General features: G+C 43.1%; 1 protein-coding gene across 1 annotated transcript; it reads right to left on the reverse strand.

Annotated features, from left to right (window-relative positions):
* Window positions 1-363: 363 nt before the first annotated feature.
* Window positions 364-2,304, reverse strand: LOC119821229 (polyadenylate-binding protein 1-like). Its single transcript, XM_038340143.1, has one exon. It carries the CDS (start codon window positions 2,302-2,304, stop codon window positions 364-366), a length of 1,941 nt encoding a protein of 646 aa, XP_038196071.1.
* Between the last annotated feature and the right edge of the window lie 19,486 nt (window positions 2,305-21,790).

The raw sequence follows: 21,790 nt of genomic DNA on the forward strand, positions 1-21,790 counted from the left end.
CCAATCACATTGCCTTACTCGGTTATAAATTCTATCTCAGAACTGACATCTGGAGCTATTCAAATTACAACTCAAGAGTCGTTTTGAATCTTGTCACTTTGCAAAAAAAAAAAAAATCACTTCTCCAAAATCTATAAAACGTTAATTTGTTTTTAAATTTCACTGTTTCTGTTATCTGTTTTCTTAAACCAAATGATCTTGGGGCTGCTTTGCTCACCAGACCAGGCACTGACTTGGCACAGAAGATTCTAATTTCCTTTATGTTTAGTTTTTATTTTACTTCTTTTTTTACCCCATAGTTCTTGGATGTCTAGATAATTTTCTTCAGTGAAGCAGGAGTTTTATTCTTCCTTCTGCTCAACTTTAAGCAGTTGGAACACCAGAGACACTGCTGACTGCTTGCTGGGAAGTTTCTTTAGCTTGGTGGGCTTGCAGAACAGCAATGGCTTCATCAACTTTGGTGTGGAGACACTCTGGAGACTCAAGCATGTGGCGCAGTTCTACATTATCGATCTCCAACAGCATGCCAGTGATTTTACCAGCCAGAGCAGGGTGCATGGCTTGAATAAGAGAAAACAGCCATTCCCCTAACATTTGTTTCTGTGCTTGAGGAGAGGCAGCTGCCAGCATGGAGGCAGTCAGCGATGCCTTACCTTGGACAGGAATAGCAGACCGCTGCATGTTGACTTGCGGCTGTGTACTAAGATTCTGAGGGGGATTCCGGACTCCAGCAGTATATTTATACTGAGGAACTGGGCGGGCAGCAGGAGCAGCTGCAGCAGAAGCAACGGCAGGATGTGGTCCCATCAACTGTGTGGATGTATTGGCAGCACGATGTGTTGACATACTCCATACAGCCTGGGAGGAGGTTGGTCCTGAAGTATTAAATGACTGAATAGTAGATGGGTGGATGACACTAGACACACTTTGGAACGGATGAGCTCTGGCACCCTGAGCACTCCCACAGGGACCTGGTTCCTGCTTAGAAGATTGGTTAGGAGCACAGTGGGCTCCACGTTTCTGAGTCTGTGGTGTAGCTGCCATGAAGTAGCCTGAAGAAGCCTGTGCTGACTGGAAAGGGTTGACGACTGGGCTGGACACAGCACTGGTACCTGCCATTCTCTGCATATACTGGCTACTGAGGTGAGCCTGGCGCTCCTCTTTGCGTTGAGCTAAAGCTACATAGAGTGGTTTAGTGGCCACAATTCTGCCATTCATTTCTGTAACTGCGTTAGTGGCTTCTTCCGGAGAGGAGAAACATACAAACCCAAACCCTTTGCTGCGACCCCCCTCCATGGTAACCTTCGCGCTAGTGATAGTACCGAATGGAGAAAACTCCTTCCGGAGTCGCTCGTCATCGATACCATCGTCGAGGTTTTTCACATAAAGGTTAACCCCTTGGCATCTGATGCTTCTGTCTTGGGGTACCTGTTCGATTTTGTGCTTCTCTTGCCTCATCTGCCCAAATTTGTGCTTCAGTTCAGTTTGCCGTTCCACTTTTTTCTGAGCTCGACCAACATAAATCTGTTTTCCATTGAGCTCTTTTCCGTTCATCTCATCCACAGCCTTCCGGGCATCTTCATGTCTTTCAAAGCTTACGAATCCGAATCCTTTGGATTTTCCACTTTCGTCGGTCATGACTTTAACACTTAAAGCAGGACCAAATCTGCCAAAGAGACCCTGGAGTCTCTCATCATCCATGTCTTCTCCCAAGTTCTTGATATAAACATTGGTAAACTCTTTAGCCCTGGCTCCAAGTTCAGCCTGCCTGTCTCTACGGGACTTAAAGCGCCCAACAAACACTTTGCGATCATTTAGAAACATCCCGTTCATCTTCTCAATTGCTCGTTCGGCTTCTTCCTGGGTCTCGAAGTGCACAAATCCATAACCCTTGGAGCCGTTCTCGTCGCACACCACCTTACACGAAAGGATGTTACCGAAGGCAGAAAACGTGTCATACAGCGTTTTGCTGTCGATGGATCTGTCCAGGTTTTTGACGAATATGTTGCCTACCCCACTTCTGCGTAGCGACGGGTCCCGCTGAGACCACATGATGCGGACCGGCTTGCCCTTTATCACATCGAAGTTCATGGTGTCCAGGGCCCGCTCGGCGTCCTCCAGCTGCTGGAAGTTGACGGAGGCATAGCCCAGCGAGCGGCGGGTGGTCCTGTCCCTGTAGACCCGGATGGAGAGGATGGGCCCGGCGGGGCTGAACTTCTCATAGAGCATCGCCTCGGTCACATCGGGGTGCAGGTCCCCCACATAGAGGGAAGCCACGGAGTAGCTGGGGTCGCTGGGGTTCATGTCTACACAGGGCTGGGCAGGGAGAGGGACCAGCGCAGGAACAGAAGGCAACCGGAATGGAAAGCCCCTCAACGGCCTAGAACTCGGCGGTCCCGCAGCACGGGCGGCTTGCTTCCGGTGGGGAGCGAGGCTGTGGTGCCTAAAGACCTCGGGGTCGGCTGGAAACCGGCCTCCATAGCTGGGTTCCGGATACTGGGATGCTGATGCCTGTCTGGTTCTGGCTGGTCGGCCTTTAGGAAATCAAAGTATTTGGTGAAGAAAACATTAATTTAAAGATTTCTTTTTCTTTTCCTTTTTTAAATGGTGGGAGGGGATGATAAAATGTTTGAGTTTAAAGTGTATGCTTTGAGTGTTCTGCACTGACTTCAGGGGGTGATAAGAATGCTTTCAAGGGAGCTAAAGCCTCCATGTATTCTAGCTCAGTCTAGAATGTTGATAGGAGACAAATACCTACACACACAAACATGCAAACACACACACACGGGGGGGGGGGGAGAAAAATTCCCTTTAAGGTGGTTTTCTATTCATATTGCAAAAGAAAACTTTCAATACACATGTTTTTGAGAGCTTAGGAATTAACCAAACTGAGTGGATGGAGGAGCAGAGGGAAGGTGGGAAAGGGACTGGGAGGAGAGGACAGAGAGAAAATTGATACAAAATAGTAATAATAATGATTATTAATAATAATAAATCATTTTTATTGGACTATTTGTCCTTTTGATGACTAATTTCTTAAGTTCTTTGTATATTTTAGAAATCAGTCCTCTGTCTGATGTAGGGTTAGTGAAGATCTTTTTCCATCTGTAGGCTGCCATTTTATCTTGTTGACTGTGTCCTTTGCTTTACAGAAGCTTTTCAATTTCAGGAGGTCCCATTTATTAATTGTTGCTCTCAGTGTCTGTGCTCCTGGGGTTATATTTAGGAAGTGGTCTCCTGTACCAATGCGTTCCAGTGTACTTCCCACTTTCTCTTCTGTGAGGTTCAGTGTGGTTGGCTTTATATTGATGTCTTTGTTCCATTTGGACTTGAGTTTTGTGCATGGTGATAGATATGGATCTATTTTTATTCTTCTACATGTTGATATCCAGTTATGCCAGCACCATTTGTTAATTATGCTTTCTTTTTTTCATTTTATAATTTTTGCTTCTTTCAAAGATCAGGTGTTTGTAGGTGTGTGGATTAATATCTGGGTCTTCAATTCGGTTCCATTGGTCCTCCTGCCTGTTTTTATGTCAATACCAGACAACAGTGAGGATCCTAAGAGAGATATACATGGATCTATCTACATGGGAAGTAGAAAAAGACAGTTTACTCTTCTGAGTAAATTGGAAGCATGGGGACCATGGGAGGGGAGAGGAAGAAAGAGGAGCAGAGAAAAATGTATAGCTCAATAAAATCAATTTTAAAAAATTAAAACATAAATTATTTTTAAAAAGAAATAATCAAGCTGAAAGTCCCCATCCAGGTCAGTGCAGTATGCTATATAACAAATTATCATTGAGCAAAAAACAGCACTTGGGCGTCCAAGATCAAGAAGTTAGTAGAGTGTGTTTAGTGTGGGGAGGTCTCTTGAACATAGGTGATACCCCACTACAAAATCAAATGGTGGAAAGGAGAAGTAAACTGGAGGCTGTTGAGGAGGACAGTATTTGCCCAAAGGTCAAAACCTCGGTGAGTAGATTTCAGTACATAAATTTTGAGGGGAAAAACACTTGGAGCTCAGTGATATCGTTCAGTTTGCCTGCTTTACTTATGTCGGCTTTTTAAAATACAAAAAGAAGTGGTCTCCTATTTAATTGTTTCACATTAGTGTCATCAAAAATATAATATACCATCGGCTCAAACTTCATACTTCAGTCTAATTAAAAAACTCATAATTTAGAGAGCTATGAATTGGCTCTCTGTTGGCAGATACTTTATTCCGGATGCAACTAATTAGTAATAGGAAGATATTGGCTTGGGGATGTTTATGTTATGTGGTGGGGAGGTATAGCTAATAAGCTACCAAGGGCACAGCTCTGGGAGAAGGGAGGATGTGTGGAGAGCATCCTCCCTCATGCTAAGCATCTCCTCAGCCCTTTAGTGGGATCATTTATTATTATCATCAGTGCATTTGTGTGTTAAAAGATGTTTACACTTTCTTTATAAAATATTTTATATGCACAATGGTCTAATGTGTCTTCAATGCCACCACCAACACCACATGTTTCTTAATAAGAAACTTAATTTCTGAGAAGCCAAGATACTCAGAGAAGGTCACTTTTGTTTGCCAGCTATAAATTTAACTGTAAATTTATAAGTAATAACTGTTTCATAAGCCCTCCATGACCTTCCCTTAAATAATGTACATTTTGTTGCCAATTCAATTCATAAGAAATTGGAATCTCTCACAAGTTTCTAAAGTATTATTTGTGTGGGAAGTCCTACTGTATATGTGTTGCTTTTATTAGTTAATGAATAAAGAAACTTCTTTGGCCTATGATGGGACAGAATAGAGCTAGGCAGGGAAAACTAAACTGAATTCTGGGAGAAAGAAGGCAGAGTTAAGAAGTCATGTAGTCCAGCCAGAGACAGATGCTGGATGGAACCTTGCCAGTAAGCCACAGCCACGTGGCGATACAGATTAATAGAAATTGGTTAACCAAAGATATAAGAACTAGCTAGCAATACACTTAAGTGATTGGCCAAATAGTATTGTAAATATGGTTTCTGTGTGATTATTTTGGGGCTTAATAGCAAGGAATGAACTAACAGACTCCTTCAACATTATAAAATGTATAAAATTAATGTGTTAAATTATATTCTTTATTTCACCAATATTAGCTGTGTCCAGGGCTATTCACTGCCCCTCCCTCTTCTTCTGCCTCATTTGAGGAAGGTACTGAGAGCCTGGTGCTAGTTAGGTAGCAGCTCCATTGATCACTAAGCTGCATCCCCACCCCATAATTATCAAGAATCAGTCAGGCTTTTTCACAGAGGGTAGCCAGTATATGTTTCAGAAGCCCTGGTTCCATGCAACCAAATTTTCAGTTGTGAAACTCTTGTTGGTTGTAATGTATCAGAATAAAGTTGATCTAAGATGCTGTCTGCAGAGATACTTTTTCTTCTAAGCTGTGCTCTTTCAGGGCTTTTCTTCTATCACATGGACCTAACTCAGCCCATATACCAAAGTCTGTGAAATCCCTGAGGAAATAAATAATCTACAAACAAGCAATTAAAACCAATTGTCATCAAAAGAAAGATTCTAGACCAACCTGGGCTAAGAACAAGCTGCTATATAAAATTAAGAAAGTAAATTTTCTCTTTTAATGAACAGCAGAAAAGTATTTTGGTTCATATATAGAAAGAACTAAAAACAAACCCCATCAAAACCCCTCCCAGGCCGAAGGCCCAGCATGTGCTTCACATGGTCCATATGCTGCCCATGTGCCTTGGATTCTGCATACTCCACATACTCAGTGTGCTCATGTGTTCCTCGTGTCTAGCTGGAGCTCTTGTCAGCCCTGTTTTCATGGGAAACACTTTCATTTTACAGATTGAGATCCTGAAAAATTCCAAGAGAGCCGACAACATCACCTCTTCTAAAATTCCTAAGTGATAAACTGAAGACATTTAGTGTGTTGTTTTAGCTAGCTGTGTTTTTGAAAAGAAAATAAAATGACTGCATGGAGACAATTACAGTCAAATTAAGGGAGACAGGTATTATATTATTTAAATGTGCAATTTAAAACCACATATTGAGAGTTACGGCCCATTAATGTAAATTATTTCACAGTGAAAAATATCTAATTATCTCTCCAGATAAGAAATATAAATGTAAATGCTTCAACCCAATCATAATAACCTGAAGGGTGAAGGGCTACACAATTAGACACTAAGAATGCACCCAAAGTTGAATTGTCTGTGAAATTTGCCCGTGTGTCTCTGGTGTGCTATTTCCTGATGCTTTTCTTACAAAACAAGGTAAGAAAAATCTATTAGCTTTTACTGTGTTGGGATTGTATTTTTATATGAGTAATTATTTGGTGTGGTAAGTGATGATGGTGACTTAAAAATATTCAGCTATCGTGGTTCTCAGTAAAACACATCTGTACAAGTTAGTGTGCATAAATTAATGCCAGGGATGTCTCACCTGCATACTCAGGTCAGAACGAGCAACTGATAGTTAAATGCAGGCACAATATTGTGGGCTTTAAAATATTGAACATTTTAAATACATGCTGAAATGGTTCTGTAATACAAAGAATGTTCCTAAAACCCTTGGAAGTGTACCCTGTCATAATGGTTTGTTTGGGGGCATTTTCAGAATAGGGGCTATGCTTATTTTTCTACTTAGACAAATCTGAGTTCTGCTGTTAAAACAAAAAACTCAGGATCAGGGATATTGAAGCTTGGGTATACCATTTGATTATAAAAATCATTGATTACCAGATAAAGAGCCTAAAAGCAGGGTGTTCTGATTTACTTTATTAATCAAGTTGACATACCCAGAATTATCTGAGTCTCAATACAGGATTGTTATCTTCATTGGGCTGCCCTGTGGTCATGTCTGTGGGGGAACTGTCTTAATTAAGTTAATTACATGGGGGCAATCCTGTCTACTGCAGGTAGCAGCACTCCCTAGGTCCTGAGCCACAGAACAGTAAAGTCAGTTAAAGAAGCAAGAGAGAGAGTGAGCTCATCCACACTCATCTCTGTGCTCTTGACTGCAGACGTGACATGCCTGACTCCTTGAAGTTCCTGCACTGATTCCACCATTGTAATAAACTCTAACCTGGAACTGGGAGCTGAAGCAAACTATTACTCCCTCAGGTGGCTTTTCATCAAGGTGTTTTACTGGAGCAGCAGAAATGAAGATAGGGTAACATGGTTTCTGTCATCAGGAGAACAGAATAATTCTTTCCACCTTAGAAATTATTTTGCTCCCCCTTCCCTTCAGTCTAGGGTTAATTATTCCACAATAACTAATTGAATGGCATTAAACTAACCTTAACGTGTTTTAGTATTTTTCCATTGGCTTCAGTTTAATACAAAGGCAGTGGGTTTATTTGGCAGAACCATGCTGCTTCATACATGATTAAATTATTAGAGATCCGTGTGGTAGATGGAGGAGTGGTGCCTCAGGGTAAGTACATTCTAAAGACAGAAGAGAGAAAACACCTCCCCACACTTCATCTACAGAGAGAAACAACACGAACGTCACATCCAGTGGCCCCATGCAAACTAGAATATGCTGGGGAGAATGGGATGGCAGCTCAAGAATCCACAGCTTTGGTAATGACATCATTGCCACTTCTACTTCTGGCTAGAGTTCACTGGAGGAGAAAATCGTCAGTCTTACCTGGCTATGACCTTGAGAGTCACAACAGTGGCCTTCCTGGAAGATATGCCCCCTCATACAATGACCAGGAATGTTTAAAGAGTAAACATACTTTTTTATTAGATTTAAGGACAATTCCACTAAATGGGACCCATACTTGACAGAGTCAATGAGGCTTGATAGATCATGGGCCATAGTGGAAAAGCTACTGACCACTATTCTGCTAAATAGAAATATTAATACAATGACGCCTCATGACATACTGTTATACCCACAGAGCAGCACAAAATTCAACCCTCATCCGAGAAGCTTATTCTTCAATAAATCATAATTAAGATGCAATTTGCAACTGGACAGCATCCAGAGGATAGAAGGTCTTGGAATGTTCAGCCTTAAATGGGGTGCTTACATCACACGCATGCCCAAGGCTGCAGGGCATATGTAGAAGTGGTGGAAAGCTGGTAGGGGTCAGCAGATGTGGCTGGCATCAAGGAAACAGCATTTTCCAGATGCAGCGGGGGAGATGCACATATATCAAGTCACAGAGATGGTGAAAATACACACATGACCTACACAAACTCAAGCTAGACAAAATCTGAGCTTGGAAGATGGGAAGTAGACACGAAGCCACACCCTTAGATAAGGAGATAATGGCCCATGATTGGTGCTGGGAGGAACAAAGTTTCTTCAATGGAGTGATAGCTAGCGTATCAACCACACTCCAGAGTATGTCTTATGCTCAGCAATAGTTGGCCAAGACAAACTTCCCTCCACATCTAGAGAGAGAGAGAGAGAGAGAGAGAGAGAGAGAGAGAGAGAGAGAGAGAGAGAGAGAGAGAACATGAGGTTGGGTGGGCAGGGAGTTGGAGAGACTGGGAGGCATTGGAAGAGGAATACAAATATGAACAAAATATATGAAGTCACAAAGAATAGACAAAACATTGTTTTTCAAAAAAACTACATTAACAAACGTTGGGGGATTCTTTGTTTTATTTTCTCATGGGCTCACATTGGGAAACTGGCTTTATGCCTATCGAATGGATTGTCTGCTATGGCCTGACCCAGACCTAACCTGTTTCTTAGTTCAGGGAAGGGAGGAATGGCCTCTTAGAGCATGGGTGTATGCCCCCACTTTGGAGGCACAGCGTTCACAGTAAGGCTGCTGCTGTATAGTATCAAAGTCAGAAACGTGTTGGCTGTACAGTGTTCTTACATGCATTTCAAAGAAGTGGTTAGAATGGGGGAAATGTAATTAATTTCTGGGGCCCAATGTGAAAATCTTCCTAATTCTAAGTACTTAACTGCCACTGCCGTCCAGCTGCTGTCCCCCAGGAAAGGACAAAAGTGGCCCAGGATGGAGGACCTGCAGAAACACCCAGCCAGGGAGGGAGGGCCAAACACTGGTTTGCTTGCTCACTAGCATCTGATTCTCCCTTCTGACCAATAGATGTCCCTGTAGCAAATAAAAGCATTCTGAAAGGAGTCCAGGGGTATAATTAAGTGAGACAATACAGATGCCAGAATTTAAACACTGCCAGTTTTATGTAATTTAATTAATACTGTGGAGAGGGTAGAAAAATGCTAGCCTGTGCAGTATTTTGTGAAGGAAGGAGCTGCTGACTGAAGACCATCCCCCTGACAGAGAGCTGAGAAGCGGAGGGCTCCATAGATGGCTCTATCAGATTAGGAAGAGCAGCCAAGCCCAGGGTCCTGTTTATTATTTCATGCCTGACATTTTACAAGCCCGTGTAATGTAATTATCTACAGAAATTCCAGCAGAATGCTGGTTGTCTCTTACTGATGCACCTGCCTCCACAGACAACCTCCCAGACATCTATTACTCAAGGTGCCACTGCTCTCCTTTGCTGACACATGGCACCTCAACCCGGGAGGGAGGGAGGGAAACTCAAAGCCAGAAAATGAATCTCTTCCTTAAAAATACAAATAAGCAAGCAATGTCATTAGTAGTTCTTGTTTTGCTTTTTACTCAATTCAGACACCTTGATAAATGTATGTTTCATCTGCCTTAGAGACGTGGCGGCAGAAGCTGTAGGTGGACTCGAAATCAATTTTAGTAATAACTGTGGGTACAGCTCACAGCTCCCCAAATGAAAATAAGGGGACACGAAGGGGGAGGAGAAGCTAAGAGCAGAGAAACACTCACTTAGGTGCCTTCTGTCTCACGCACATCCTCAATGGCAACTTACAGATTCAGAATGAGGGAAAACTGTGTGAAATTCCAAAGAGCTGGGAATTTGTAAATTTGTCTTTATTTAAATTGTTCCCCTTTCTCCACTCTTTGCACAGCTGAGTCTTTTTCATAACTTTCACCCACAGCGCCTCACAGAGCAAACATTCCTGCTCTTCTGCTGTGTGCCATAGAAGAAGGCAGGGTGGTGGACAAAGGCTCGGGAGACAGAAGCTGTCTCGTGTCAAAGGGCTCCTTGGCTCCTCCCTACCACCTCAACCACTCTCCAATCCTACACAGTCCTGGGGTGACTTTTGTTGATCACCGGTTGTCATCAAGTGTGATCAGAACAAAATGATGAGCAGTTTCAGTTAGAATACATGTTCAAAGCAAGGAGAAACTTATCACATTTTGATTGTTGGTGCAGTAATGTGTATATTACACAATTCAAACTTAGTTGCACTAAAACATGTTGCCTTTATTCTTTCTGTCCCTCCCTCCCCCTCCCTCGCTCCCTCCTTCCCTCCCTCCCTCGCTCCCTCCCTCTCTCCCTCTCCCTCTCTCTCTCTCTCTCTCTCTCTCTCTCTCTCTCTCTCTCTCTCTCTCTCTCTCTCCCCCCCCCCCCCCCGTTCAAATGCTCGGTATCAAATGCAGCATCCACCAGCACTCGGCAAGCCCGGAACCACCATGTTGCAGCTCCCACCACAACTCCTCTTCAATTCTGTGCATGTGCACTTTGATCATGTCCAGTAAAGGTGGCGTTCTTCTATAGGGGTGTGTCTGAGGCAGAAAAATTCTTCTGCATATTGGTATCTCTAGATTGTTGCTTTGTCTTCTAGTTGTTAAATGAGGAACTTCCCCCTCTTGGTTATTTCAACAGCAAGCTTTATTTACAATATTGTATATCAGAAATCCAAATGGGGCTGGGCAGGGCATTTACTTTTCTCTGAAAATAAAAAACCCATTGTATATAATTGGGTATCTTCACCTGTTTATCCATCATGTTGAAGGAGAAGCAGCAATAATGTGACTCCCCTCAGCTAAGTTGGTGTCCTTGATGTGGATCAAGGTCCCGGGGTCGGCTTGCGAAACCTTGCTGCAAAGGCTTCACGACTCCTTCTGTTATACAAACTTGGCCAAAGTTCAGGCAAAGGACCACGTCACATCCAAACTGTGTTTCTTAAATAATATTAGAAGTGCCGTTATGAAATTATAAATCTAGTCTGCAGCACAAAAATTTTAACCTACATACTCTTTGAGACTGACTTCACTATGTTTGGGCTGTGAGAGAAAACTAGGGGAATACTAATAGAAATCTAAGGAGATGCCTTATTACTGTCAATAGGCATTTCCTCCAGAGGACAGGGCTTAATTCTCAGCACCCAGTGGTGGCAGCTCTCAACCATCTGTAACTCCACCTCCAGATGGCTCCTGGTCTCTGTCGGTACTGTGCACAAGTGCTACATAGACATTCTTGGAGGCAAACATACTACCCAGAAAAAGAAATACATTTTTAAAAGAATCTTAGAAATTGTGTGTATTTTACGGCCTCTTCAAATGTCCTGAATTCCACATGGAGCTTTTTGCATCCGCTCGTGTGGCTCTCCCTCTCCTCCCAGGCTCATGGCATCCCCTGTTTTCATCTTTGCCTAGGTTGCCTCTTCTATCATAATCTCTACCAGTGAGATAGAGGGAAAAATGAGAAATGAATATATTCCTCATACCCCAAGGCTCAAATTAGAATGTTATCTTTACATTATGCTCAGAAATCAAAATTCTTCTAAAATTTACCTTATCTTTCTCTTTACATTTTATCATAAAAACCCAAACACTCTTAGCACATCACCACTACCTGGTAATTTTCTAAGCCAGAGTCATGGGTCCATTTACGGGTGTGCTATCTCCTACACGCCTGCAAATACCAGTTTTGTCAAGCGCTCCTTTGCTACAGAGCCTGCCCTTCTTTTCCAGGTGTGAATCACGTGGTCATCACAGGCAATGATGCTTTTCTTGCTAACTTTTGGTATCCTGCTCTCCCAAACCAACGTCTTCTGTTTGGGGTTTCTGTTATGAATATGGATCGTCCCACTTCGGATACCAATCCACTTTAATCTTCCGGTTGCTATCTAGCAACTACTCCAGGACACTGTAGCTTAAGTAGCAGCCTGTTATTGATTACAACTCTTTGTGTACCCAAGAGATTCTCTGATTCACCAGGGGTCACAGGAAACCTGACTAAGGACACAAAGCCCTGATAACGCCGCCGTGATTTGTATTGATCGCCGGCTTTGTTTAGACAGGGCTGTCGTCTGGGGCTTTCGTATTCTCCCAGGAGGCCTTTTCTGTGTAGAAGCTTCAGTTTGGGCACAAGGTGGAGGCTAGATTCCCCTGGAGGACAGTCTAAAGAGCGAAACCAGAGTTCTCCTTCCTGGACAGTTCAGCCTCAGGAGTCACAAGGCATTAGTCTAATCAAAGAGTGATGGGACCCGATCTGCCTGTCACTGCAGAAGGGACGGTGCTGCACAACCCACTCTGCAGACACTGGGTGTTGTCATAAGCTGAACATATGTTACCATCGAGAAAAGAGTGTCCTGGCAGGATGTCGGCAGAGGGAGCGATAAGAAAACTGCATCTGTCCCCCAATTCATACCCTGAAGTCTTAAATGCCAGCATACAGAATGGGATCTGACTTAGAAGTTTAGTTGGATGTGGTTCCACAGGAGTGATCCAGGTCTCTGGCCCAGTGTTGTCACCCCATGTGAACAGAAGAAACACGTGGACACACAAATGCACAACGAGACTGTCAGGTGGGGATGGAGGCTGAAATGTGTGTGACACAGGGAAGGTCAGGAAATGCAAACCGTGTGTCAGCAAACCCAGAAGCAGGTGGGGCTGTGCAGGGAGAGTGATGTAGATTGCCTTAATGGCCTCAGGAAAAAAAAAAATGCAGCCAATGCCTTGATCTTAGACGCCAGGCTCACAAACCTAAGTTCTATTGTTTAGGCCATCTGATGTGTGATAGTCTGTCATGGCTGCGTTTGGAAGTACAGACAAGTCGCCATAGGCATTTGGCTGAGCATCAGTCCAGGTAAAATATGCACACGATTATTTCCCATGGATAAAATCCCCTAAATTCTTCAAATACCTAGGCAAATAAGAGAGTTGTGACTTTCTTTCACTCCACAATTTCACATACTGTACTAAAGAGCGTGGCATCTGAATATATAGCTATGACTTGTATGTGTGTGTTTGTGTGTTGTATACATTTTCATATGTAAGATGCATCTGCGTATATGCGTATATGTGTATGTTTATGTATGTGGGTGGCATGGGCACATCCACACTCAACAGCCTACATTGGAAAAACTCCAATACTGGTGCTACTGTCATTTAACACTGCTTACCAAGAGACTCACACAAAACTGTCTACTTTTGCAGGGTGCCCTCCTCCACAAAACCAGGATTACCCAAGTGTGAAGCACTGATGCCCCACATGTATGGCTAGCCCATGGTCACTGCCAGTTTTGCAAAGTTCTTGAATTTAGAAACCACTTTATTTCAGTGACCAAGACTTCCGGCTGGCTAGTTTACCTCAGTAGGGCTCTGATCTTCGGGCCAATGCAGCGCTCTGAACCTCCCCCATCGAGATGCTGGAATATGTATGAGGACGTGACAAAGATTGATTTGTCCATGGAGGATTGAAATGTGAGCCTCTACTGCCACAGTACTGAAAGGAATTAGGCTCATCAGCTGGAGTGATTCATAATGATGTCTGTGTTTGCTCTCAGAATACTAAGGGAATCCACCACCCCCTTCATCGTCAAACGAACTTTTTTTTATTTTACCCTATGCCCCCTCATTCTCTCAATATATAGATTTTTATATAGATATATCTCCAAATGGTACCACCAGCTCAAGCAAAGAAAAATTATAATGAGCTAATATTTTTTGATGAATGCTAGTTGCTATGCCTGAACTCAGGAGCATAAATAACCCTTTTAAAGGGATACTGCCTGCAAAGAAGATCAAATCAAATTCCGGGGCACTTTGTTAATGAAAAGTATCGATTTTTATACCATTTGGCCCAAACCACTGCCAATTTCCATGCATTTGCCATCCTTTTAAACAATGAGCTTATGCCGTTAAGACCTGCAGATGCCCTTCCACTTCTCTTTCACGATGGCTGGCCCTGGTCTTACAAAGCTCCAGGTCTCAGCCCGGAGTCTCTTTGTACCTCCTCCCCATGGATCCCTGTCATTCCTGCAGCATGGAAAGCCACTTCTCGCAGATGGCAGCTTCCCAACTGACAGCTCTGCAAAGCACTCACAGGGTGACTTTTCCTCTCCAGCCTGATCTCTCGCTTCCTTCACTCTTCTACAGTTGGAGACTGGGGAACCAAAGTATGACTGACTGCCTTTGAGAAACCAAGACAATGTTCCAGATCATACTTTCCAACTCCCCCTTCCTGTGGAAACCTCTGTACTGTCTCACAACCCAGACACACTGGCTGCTAGAATACAAGTCAATGTCCCCACAGGGTGTTGCAAGAGGATACGTGCGATAGAGTAGGCCAGGGAGGTGCTGGAGCAGAAGTTGTCTTGGTCGAATTAAGTGCAAGTCATCAAAGCAAGGCCAGTGACAATGGAAAATCACAGATAAATCATTGAGTCAATTCACTGTGTGTGTGTGTGTGTGTGTGTGTGTGTGTGTGTGTGTGTGTGTGTGTGTGTGTGTGTGTGTGTGTGTGTGTTTGTGTGTACTTGTAGAGCAGGCTAGGCTGACTGACTAGGGAGTCCCAGAGATGGCCTTTTCTCCACCTCTACAGTGTTAGGATTGTGAGCATACATCACCGTTATTTTAATGTGGGTCTTAAAAACTGAACTCAAGTCCTCATGCATGGCGCATATTGCGCCATCTCCACAGCCCAGCTCCGTTAGTCTCTTAAGCAGTAATTACAGACCACATGTGACACCGCAGGTGACAAACTGAAGTTTTTTATTTGAATCCAGCACTTATTCGGCTTCAGTGCATTTAGATTTTGTCTTGGCAATTCAATTATAAATTTCCAAAGAAAAGATGAAAGAAAGGTTTGGTTAGATACCTAGAAGGGTGCACTGATTCATTTCGTCAACATGACATAAATGAACCTAGATACATCTGGGAAGAGAGAATTTCATTTGGAGAATCGCCTCCGTCAGATTAGCCTATGGGGCATTTTCTTGATTGCTAATTGATGTAGGAGGGCCCAGGGAACTGTGGACAGTGCCAACCCTAGGAAGGTGGCCCTGGGTTGTATAAGATGAGCAGGGCAGAGGAAGCAGGCCAGTGAGCAGTATTCTTCCATGGTTTCTACTACAAGCTTATGCTTCGACTTCCATCAGTGATGGGCTTGTAAGATGTATATCCTGTCCTGCCCAAGTTGGTTTTGATCAGTGTTTTATCACAGAAACACAGAAAGGCCAATTAAATTATATTTCCCCAGAAGACTCTTTGAGTTGGTTCCATTCACCCTCAGGACTTAACAATATATGTAGTCTTACTCTAATGCAAAGGCAACATTGAACTGCGTAGTCATGGTAAAATACAGAAGAGAGCGTCCTTGGGGGGAGCTGTTTGGACAAGTAGATAAGGGAGTGTGCCGAGCATATGGACTTCCTTGACGACAGAAAGAGGAGGAAGAGAAGGAGGAAAGGGAGGATGGAGGGAGGAGGAAGGAGAGGAGGGGCATTAAGAGGAGAAGGGCTAGTGGTTTGGAATAGCACATATTTAATGAGCTGCCTTTACTAACACATAGCAAAGAACAGGCTTATGTCCCTTTGTAGACCAAAACATGACTCCATATGCAACACTATTCAAAAGTGGTCTCTTATTGGAAAATAGAGGGATTTCGCTTGGCAAACAGTATTGGTGTGGGTTTGGAAAGTTGATGTCTGAAAGCACACACGATCGTGATGATCTCCGAGCCAGGATGTGCCTTCCTACAGAAGCTCTTAGAGCAGAAACGCCAGTGTGGGTCACTGCTACTCTGCAAGGTAAAGGGAGCCTTGGAAACTAGATGTCAGAGTGAGTGATTCCTTCCCCACCTACTTACTTTCTTCATTACACAGATGTGTGTGGCTTGGTCAATTTAACAAACTGAGTTATTTTTTTGTAGTCAACATAATGGAAACCTAGCATAAATCAATCATCATTGGTGTAACATAACTAAGTAATAAGAGCCAGGAAACAGAAAATGTAAAAGGTTAATGCAACTTGTTTGTAGAAGACGGTGAAGGCCAGAGTGGAGCAGGGCATGAGAGGCCAAATGGGTTCTGGGATTAGCCAATGGCATGGACGCCCTGAGGAGCCAGGCCCTCGGCACTCGCCTTAACACGGCACCCCCACTGCTGTAAAGATTATGGGCCTGTAATATGTGTGCTTTGTTGAACAGTTGGACTTCCTATTGCATAGCCTGTCTGGTTTCTTTTTCTGCATTTCTCTTCTCTTCGTGTCTTCATCAACCGTTAGGCTGGGATCTCTGCTGTAATTACGAAGATGGTTGCCCCTGTGTCTGGGCTGAGGCCCTGCTGCATTGCTGGAGTGATTATTCATGATGGCAGAGGCTGGAGGAATACCAAGAATGGCCAAGAGGAGGTAAATTTCACAGACATATGGCCTGCTTGCCACCTGAGGCAGAGGGACTCTGTCTTCCATTTTAACACATAAAATATGTTTTGAGATGGTGACATTTTTCATGTGTAAATCTTGAACATTGAAAGTTCAGTCTTGTTCTCTCAACTCTAGAGTTATTTCAGGACATATGCCACTAGCAGCATCTCCAGCATGACACAGGACATGTGGGATTCCAGAAGGGGAGGCCAGAAGAGCCAGGAAGTCACCACCAATGAAAAAATAGTAAATTTACATCAGCTGCCTGCGATGCTTCTGTATCCTGGGTTAATTACAGTGACAGCTAAGGAGCAGAAATCACCAAGCAATGATTGAAACCACAAGATCACGTCCTCATTGGAAAGAACCCATGAGGACTCCTTGCCACAGACTCACACAGTGGGATCTAAGCCACAATTGTTGTTACTGAGCTTGTTATTCTAAAACTCCAGTATACAGAACCTACTCAGACAAGATCAAGGTTCCATTCAAGAAAAACTCTGCCTTCCAAAGGAATGAGATAAGACAAAGCGGGCCCCCTGCATCTTTTATTATTCCAAAAAAACGCATTCTTAATGAGAGTTTGAAACACTGGTGATAATAAATCAATGAAATTTGGCAAAAGTAGACTGAAGCAGCAATCCCAGATTCTGCATGAGTTTGCGCTAGGTCCTCTGCGTGTATGTTATGGTTGTTGGCTTGGGGGTTTTGTGTACTCTTAACAGTGGGAATGGGGGTGTCTGACTCTTTTGTCTGCTCTTGGGATCCTTCTCCTCTTACTGGGTTGCCTCATCCAGCTTTGATATGAGGGTTTGTACCAAGTCCTATTGCATCTTGTTAAGCTATGTTCAGTTAATATCCCTGCAAGGCCTGCTCTTTTCTGAGGGGAAACAGAGGAGTGAATCTATATGAGGAAAACTGGGGAGCCTGGGAGGAGTGGGGGAGTGCAATTGGGAAGTATTGTTTGAGAGATGAATAACTAAAAAGAAAAACAAAGAATGTCTAAGTGCCACATTCAGTTAGTATACCTGAACATTTAGGGTGGAAGAAGAAAGGAATTGAGCCTTCTTGAATCAAGGATTGTGACTAAGTCCCTTTCCCTCAACTGACATATTAAATACTATCAAATCTTGACCTTTTGGACATCTACTCATCATTTTACATTTCCTCTCCAATGAAGGAAATAATTTCTGAAGACACACTCAAGGGTCCCTTCACAAATAGATTCCCACAGACACAAGATGGAAAGGAATCAGGGCAATAAGAAGCATCCTGGGTCTAATTTCTGCCCACCCCTCCAGATTGTGCTGGTTCAGTCTGAGGTTAATTTGGTAAGACTGAGAAAGAGCCAGGAGGGTATAATCTATAGATATAATTGATGGGTTATTAATTTCTCCGCAGCTTCATGCTATCATAGTGATACTCAGAGGATGGGAAAGCAGAAGGTGACATTATTGGAAGAACAAAGAACACCACTGGGAGTTGGATGCTCATCTTGCTCTGACCTCTTTCCTTGCTCCTTTTTTCATTCTCCTCCTTCCTGGCTGTGGTGGTGTGAGCAGCTCTGCTCCACCATGCCCTCCCTGCCATGATGGCTAGACACTACTGGGACCATGAATTACAAGAAATCGCCCTCCTTTTGCTGTTTCAGTCACAGAAGAAGGGAACATAGCAGAGATAGGAGAGACTCACTCCTTACAGCAGTGGTTCTCAACCTTCCTGATACTGTGACCCTTTATTCATCATGTCGTGCTGACCCCCCAACCATAACATCATTTTCATTGTGACCTCATAAGTGTAATTTTGTTATTCTTATTCCTAATATCTGCTATGGAAGATATCAGATATATGACCCCCGTGAAAGCCCACAGGCTGCGATGTCTACTCACCTTCAGAGAAAAAGAACAAATGAGCTCTTCTCAACCCTCCTGCTACCCACTCTTACTGACTGGGCCTCTGACTGTGTCCTGTGGCCTCACTGAGGTCTACAGTTGGCAAGTGGAGAACACAGTCTAGTGATCAAGCTGACTTACTATGAGGACACCATGTGCTGCTGGTCAACATGTGGATTCTCAGAAGGACCCTCTACCTCTAAGTAGACACTGACTTGTGGTCCCATAACCTCCATGTCAATCACCCTCAGAAGACTGGCTGCACCATGCAGCCTAAAAGCCCCCATTCTGGACACTGGGCAAAGGACAAAAAACTAAAAAATGAGCCATAAATAGAATATGGACTGCCTTTCTCTAAACTGCAGGATTTACTCAAGTCTGAATGGACAGGAGTTGCTGGAGAGAGGCGAGAATTAGAAGGTGGACAGTCTCAGAGCAGACCGCCAAGCTTTGTTTTAATTCGTGGTGTTAATTGTCTTATAGCAATGCTTCCAGGATTGAAGTAATATGACATAGTTAACAGCCCTCAGTGGCAATGTTTCAAATGGGGCAATTTGGAAATATCATTAAGGAGACACAGTGTATAATAGAGCAGAGCAAAAGTGTGATTATCTTAGATTAACCCCTCAAACATCATGTGGTCCCCTTGGTGTGAAGCTCATAGAAGCTTCCAGCTACTGCTTTAGACACAGAGACCTGGGAGTCCTCTGTTAGGGTTTAAAATATCTTGAATATTCTCAAAAGGCAGTGTCTGATGCAATGACCATCACAATAGAGATTAGATGGTTTTCTTTTCACAAAGAAAAGAAAATTCACCAAGTCTCTCATGACTCAGACTAAAGCACTGTTTTGAAGCATTCCCATCTTCCAGTTAGAGAGCTGCAACAGATTATGGCACACCCACAGCATACCTGGCAGACCAACAACACACCAAGTAGACCAACAACACACCCCAGTGGACCAACAACACACACAGTGGACCAACAACACACCAAGTGGACCAACAACACACCCCAGTGGACCACCAACACACCAAGTAGACCAACAACACACCCCAGTGGGCCAACAACACACCCAGAGAACCAACAGCACACCAAGTGGACCAACAACACACCCAGAGGATCAACAACACAACAAGCAGACCAACAATACAACAAGCAGACCAACAACACAACAAGTGGACCAACAACACACTAAGCGCTTTTCCAGTTGCTCCTTTTAGCAGATGTAAGGGCATATTTTCAAGTTAATACCTGTATCTAATTCATCATTGTTCTTGTTGTAGAGTTTTTACTTTTCCACAGGACATACAGCCATGATTTAATTATTACAGTTTGTGACTCTTTTCTATTATAAATAGCACTGCCATGCCTATGCCTGGGTAGCTTGGTGTACCTAGGTACTCTGCATCAGAAGTGATACGAGAAGTTTGCTGCTTTAAACCCTGCCTTACAACAGGGTGCTTCTGTGCCCTGGACCCTCTGACTTGCAAAGCTCACTCTTTATTCTGGGACCTCAGTTCTATGTGCTCCTGATAGTGTTAGAACTTGTGGCAGTCCTGAGTTACAGGCACCAACATGTGCCAGAAATAACTCTCTACGCACCTACGTGTGCTCTAAAGTTTTGTACTGGAGAGGGACGGTGGCTGTTCCTCTATTTTTAGTTGCTTTTTTAAAATCATGCATTTGTTTACGTATAGTGATTCAGTTCACGTATTAAACAGAACCATGGTTTTCTTTTACCACTTTAAAAAAGAATAAGAAAAATGGGAAGATTTTAAGGTTAGAAAAATCTCTCCCTCAGAACAATTAGCTTTTGAAGTGGGTCAACAGGACAAATGTACCCGGTGCCCAGCGGTGTCTATGTCACGCAGCACCAAGGGACAAGGGAGAAGAAAGACACAACTTCACAACCACTGCCTCAGAGAAAGCCAGATGCTGCGCTCTGAAAGATGCAAAATGGTTCCTGCTACCTCGGAGCACAGAAGTTGCGCTCACATATCCTCCATGGGGCAGAGAGGGGGCAACTGTCACAGAGTGGAAAACAGAAACACCAAGATGGCTTTCCTTTTTCATAATTCATGTGTCCTTCTGCCCTCCCTCCATCCCTCTTCACCACCTTCATCCCTTTTTTAGACTGTCTGCTGCACACACACTTACAGCTATGCACACACACCCATGTCTCTTACACCTGTTTACATATATACATGCATGCTTACCCTATAGGCTAGGACCCTCATATGAGTGAACACATCTTTTTTTTTCCTTCTGAGTTTGGGTCATCATGATTAATGTTACACTTCCTGGGTCCATCCACCTTCCTGAAATTTTCATGATCTTGTTTTTCTTTATAGCTGAATAATATTCCATTGTTTATATGTATCACATTTTCCTAATCCATTCATCTGTTGACAGACATCTAGACTGTTGCCACTTCCTTGCTATAGTGATCATAGCTGTGATGTTTCTAATTCTTTGCTTTCATTTCTAAGGACATTAGTTCTTTGGGCTGAAGCAAAAAGTGCCTGTGGAGTTTGTAAACATGCAATTTAGCTGACATTTTCCCCAGAAGTTCATGTCATACTCATTGAAATTAACTCAGTGTGATCAGATTTGAGTTTATAATATGTAATTTGAATACATGCACAACCTTGCTAAGTATTTATCGCCATTTCCAAGGGTCCTTTAATATACAAAGATGTCACCATCTCTGAAGTCAGTAATGAAGAACCTGAGAAAATTCATTTGGCTTAAAATATGAAAATTTAAACATTTCTAAACAAAGATTTTTCTTCAGTTTTTTTTTCGATCGTGCCAATCTGCAACTCTGCTCTCATGTTTATCAAATACCGTTCAACACTGATATTAATATAATCGGATCTGCTTTTAGCTTTTTCTGGGTCAAAGAAACATTGAAGCAGGTGCTTATGGAAATAATTGGATCTTTTTATATACAGGATTTAGCCTTAATTATGTGCATATTTTTACATTGTCCTCATGGTCGCTAATGACTCTGGAGCCTGTTGCTTCATGCTATTGCACAAATCAGTGAGCAAAGCTGGAAGCCTGGCCAGGAGAGCCGCTCTGCTCAACACAGGATAATCTTCCCGACAGCCCATGGGGCAGAGTATGTTCTACAGCGTCTTTTCTAAGCATTATTTTGATTTGCAGCCATGCTCCCAATTGTAAAGTAAGTGTCCGGCTGAAGAAGATATCAAGGAGAAACAATCAAAGAGATCCTTTGTCAAGTATCCGTCAACTTTCCGAGCCATTCCTCCTAGTGCTCCTTCTGAGTCATCCCATCATGTCGGGAAAATTCAATAAAAGGAGCAAATTAATGTGAATTTTTGTCTCTAAATGGTGAGACTGAGACGGACAGATTTAATAGCAACATTAATTTGTTACGATCTGGGAGATTATGATCCCTACTTACCATGGA

The sequence above is a fragment of the Arvicola amphibius genome, chromosome 8 (assembly GCF_903992535.2).
Source record: "Arvicola amphibius chromosome 8, mArvAmp1.2, whole genome shotgun sequence".
Classification (NCBI taxonomy): Eukaryota; Metazoa; Chordata; class Mammalia; order Rodentia; family Cricetidae; genus Arvicola; species Arvicola amphibius.